The sequence below is a fragment of the Saccostrea cucullata genome, unplaced genomic scaffold (genome assembly GCF_032062105.1).
Source record: "Saccostrea cucullata isolate Sc308-1 unplaced genomic scaffold, CSIRO_AGI_Scuc_v1 ctg11352, whole genome shotgun sequence".
Lineage (NCBI taxonomy): Eukaryota > Metazoa > Mollusca > Bivalvia > Ostreida > Ostreidae > Saccostrea > Saccostrea cuccullata.
Window position 1 is genome coordinate 8,562 of NW_026920835.1, and position 4,331 is coordinate 12,892.

Below are 4,331 nucleotides of genomic sequence, written 5' to 3' on the forward strand. Positions count from 1 at the left end.
ATTGTTATATATACTTCTCATGTCATATGAACTTTAGACGGTTATTAATTATAAAATTTCCTTTGTTATTTATATACTTCATAATATTATTGATAAAATAAAATATAAAACAAAACCTTTATTATGTAACAATACTAAATGCGATTTTCTTGTTTTTAGTAATGAATGTTACATGTACAACACTATCTTAAACATAATACACATAAGGACTTTTCAATAAATTCATTACACATTATAACATTATATATTTATTACATGGTATATATTGTAGAAACCACCATTATGTCTAAAAATAAAGTTTTAATCATCTATAATAAAAGTATATATAATTTTTCATATCATGCGTGAACAAGTATGGATATAAAAAGTCAGTTATGTTTAATCATCATGAGAGTTTCTTTTATCTGTTTACTATCAGTCACTGTAGGATCCCATGGTTTGTACCAGGACCCCGGGTACCAGGGACCGTTAAAGAAGGCTCGGTGACACCAGTTAAACCACCAGCCTCCTCTAATGTAACTGAGAGCAGCACAGTTAGTATTACTATACCCGTCGTTATCTCTGTCCGGGATACTGAAGGACATCCCAGACAGATCGTAGTAATCAGGAAAACCAGTGTCTAACATAAAGTCACCTGTAAAATCATCAAAAAAAAAATATAACATGAACAACTATTTCAGATTAGATCATTGTTATTTACTTAACATTTAAAGCTTAAAGCATCTATAGTATTCAACAATAAAATTTTTTTTTTGAATTACTTTAAATTGCATTGCTTTCAATTACAATGGATGAACACTGTTTAATATTAACGTTGTTTTCCTGTTGTCATTTGATTTCTTTTTTGACTGTATACAAACATGTTGATAAGTCTCAACAGAAATAAAAGATTGATTGATTGATTGAATGTATGTAGTTTAGCGTCCCTCTCGAGAAATTTCACTCATATGTTGACGCCATCACTTGCCGGTTGAGAACTAGAAATTTTGTTTTAAAATACATGTTATACACGGCAATTGAGGAGTTCGCTATGTTTTTCGTTCCAGCATCTACTACGACACTGGACCTTGATTTATACGATCTAATCCAAAGTACCAGTCTGCACGTCCTACAGTTGTCTTGTAACTCGCAAAGTAAAGATTCCTTACTTCGCGGCTCCAACCACAGCGCCACGCGGGTGATTTCAATAAATTTAATTATTATTTCATTCATGTGAAGCCTTTTTTAACATTGAAATGGGTAAGCCTATATACGTACATATAAAGAAGGGATATTCAAAATAATAATTTCATGAACCAATAAATTGATATAACATTAGAAAATAACGGTTTGATTTTTTCTTTTTTTTTTGGGGGGGGGGGGGGTACCTCTTTAAGTTAACAGTACAGGAAACAATAGCTTTTCTTCCATTTTATCAACACATTAATCATTAGAATTCTTCAAATTTGTGCGACTACACATAGATACAATTTGTGAAATTTACTTCTTTCTTTAGTGTTGTATTGCTTTTGTTAAGTCTACTATGCGTATCTTCAACACGAAAGCGTGATAATTAAAACAAGTCCCCGTTATCGAAGGTAATAATTGCATTTCCAATGCAAGTTTTTTTTTAATTCAATAATCGTTTAACACCTTAATTGATTTCTCTGTATTAGTTATGTATCTGACAACATTACGTACAAGTATGCATGTGGTGGTTATGACGGGGAAATGTTCAATCTTTTAGCAATTTATTACTGACTGGCTCTTATAGTATTGATTCTTGATTTCAAATATACAATGAAAAATTTACTTTCAAAATAGTGATATCCACACATCCCCCTCCATTTATTACGTAACTATAGGGCTGATTATCACAGAAAGAATTGGTATTTGTCTATCTGTCACAAGAAATTAAACTCTTTCTCCCTCTCTCTCCTTAATATAGGTCGTCATTCGTACATTCTTTTTTCCGTTTACCTACCCAGGGTCCCGGTAGCTGGTCCGCCAAGAAAAAGTCGGTAGTTGTTGGTTTTGTCAGCAACAGAGAACTGGTCGTATAATTCATAGAGTGTTGTCCCATTGGTCAGTGTGATGGTGACGTAGAGGGAGGTGTTACTTCTTTTTGTGAGTTGATGTATCACGTCATTCCCTTAAATATTTTATCGTCGTGTAATATATAAAGACTTAATAAAGCAAAACAATTTTTTTTATGCTGTCATATAATTCAACATATGATTGTGAAGGTATGCAGAAATTTGTAATTGTTTAGTGTATGCAGCAATGAATCTACATGTTTTGAAATCAAATTAGGGGAATCGTTAGAAATTGTATTTTACATAAATTGTGATAAACTTCATTTTAACTGAATAAAAAATAAAAATAATGCTAATTAAAACTGTTGATAATCAAAGAATTATCATCCCTTAAAACAACAAATTATTCAGTTATGGAATGGGTACAATTTTAATAGCAAATTAATGGTTCCCCGAGGGAGGGGAATATTTCTACATCTGGAACCTTAACCCTTGGGGAGCTTTAAATTTGCTTTGTACTCTCTAGTCATTCCATAACTGTTTATATGTTACCTATCCAGTAGGAGGTATTAGGGAAACCAAATCCATTCTTGTAGTCCGTCCAGGTTCTGTCGAATGACACCGAACCACTCACACGTTTCTGTATAGCCTAAGGATTTATGAAGTATAGGAGTTTTTTTTTTGATAGTTTATTTTTTTTATTTTCACACAAATTATACAAATACAAAACAGACGTATCTGTAAATAAATATAGAAGACAGTTTGAAATAAAGCAAAAAAAGAGGTAATAAAAACTTATGTAGAGAGAAAGAGAGGGAGAGGAAGAGAGAGAGAGAGAGAGAGAGAGAGAGAGAGAGAGCGAGAAAGTGAGAGAGAAAAAGATGTGAGGCACATACTTTCTTGAAAAAGTAACACTAAGAAATTTTTTTAAGTATTTCAACTATTCCCTGTTAATGTCTTTCAAATTCATAATTATCTTGAAACTTGCGTATTATATTATTCCCAACAACTATTTAACGTAGAAAAAAATCTTTGTTATCAAATTTTGTGAGATTATATCACAGGAACCTATGACACAGGAATTTTTATTCGTAATTCGTTATAATTATAAGAAAAAAAATTTATATTTGGAGATTTCATTACTTCCTGTAAAATAAACTAGAAGGAACTATATTATATATTCAATGTTTAATTAAGAGATAAAGGTTTGATATTAATGTTAAAAGAGAGATCTGTTAAAGAAGGGTTAAGCTTAATTGAAGGTTTGATATCAGAGAGAGAGAGAGAGAGAGAGAGAGAGAGAGAGAGAGAGAGAGAGAGAGAGAGAGAGAGAGAGAGAGAGAGAGAGAGAGATCTTACTGTCCACCCTCCACCTTCCGTCATCATGTCACAGAAGACGCTGACCTTGCTTACAATACCAAATGGATATATATCATAAACACCAGATTCTGCATAACCATTTATGTAGAGGTCCTTGCAATCTTTATATGTGTTTAACTCTGAAAGAAATAACCCATAAATACATGATATGATAATAATCGTATATATAAATATTAATATAAAAGAGAGAGAGAGAGAGAATGAGAGAGTTACCAGACTTGATGGTTTGCAGTATACTGCTCTTCAAATCTTCGTGGATGTTGGTTTCATTTTTCTTCAGCATGTTAAACATCTCGAAAAATTCTTCTTGAATGTTCTTTTGATTAACGGTGATTAACTATAATTCTCGCGTTTTCGCTTTTCAGGGAGTCAATCTTTTCGTTCAATATTTGCAAAGTCTTATCATTTCGGACGCAGTCATTTTTTTCGTCAATATAGATTTGCTGACAACTAGCCGCACAAAAGAACAAGACGTACACGAAGATAACCGCCCAAACTCCTGCCATGGTTTTTCTTGCGCGCTGTCTGAAAATAAGCTTCCCTGAAAAAATCTGTAGTTTATATACCCTTAAAACGGGAAGTTAAAAATTTCCCTAAATATTTCGCAACCGCAACACTTAGACGTTCAGCAGCGAATTTCATTCGACAGTCAAGAAAAAAATAAAATATTAAGGATGCTTGGGTCATAGGTCAAATTCAGAGTAATGCTGTACATGTGACGGATGACATTTAAAAAAACCTTTTCTCTGCATATACCAATTTCAAAAACTAAAAATGGGTATATTGTTTTTAAATAGTATATTTTCAATTGATAAATATAAATAAATAAGTCAATACTTACTGAGTCTTTTGTGTTTCTATATATTCACTTCTTTGATGTGTTGAGTGTACAATTATCACACAATTACCACACAATTACCACAATTACATAATTTT

General features: G+C 32.1%; 1 protein-coding gene across 1 annotated transcript; it reads right to left on the reverse strand.

The window, feature by feature from the left end:
- Window positions 1-343: 343 nt before the first annotated feature.
- On the reverse strand, window positions 344-3,725 carry LOC134258458 (fibroleukin-like). Its single transcript, XM_062741024.1, has 5 exons — window positions 3,609-3,725; window positions 3,375-3,514; window positions 2,568-2,664; window positions 1,964-2,131; window positions 344-634 (listed from the first exon to the last, which is right to left on the reverse strand). The coding sequence occupies exons 1-5, from the start codon at window positions 3,685-3,687 to the stop codon at window positions 369-371; spliced, it is 750 nt and encodes a 249-aa protein (XP_062597008.1). The 5' UTR covers window positions 3,688-3,725; the 3' UTR covers window positions 344-368.
- Window positions 3,726-4,331: the final 606 nt, after the last annotated feature.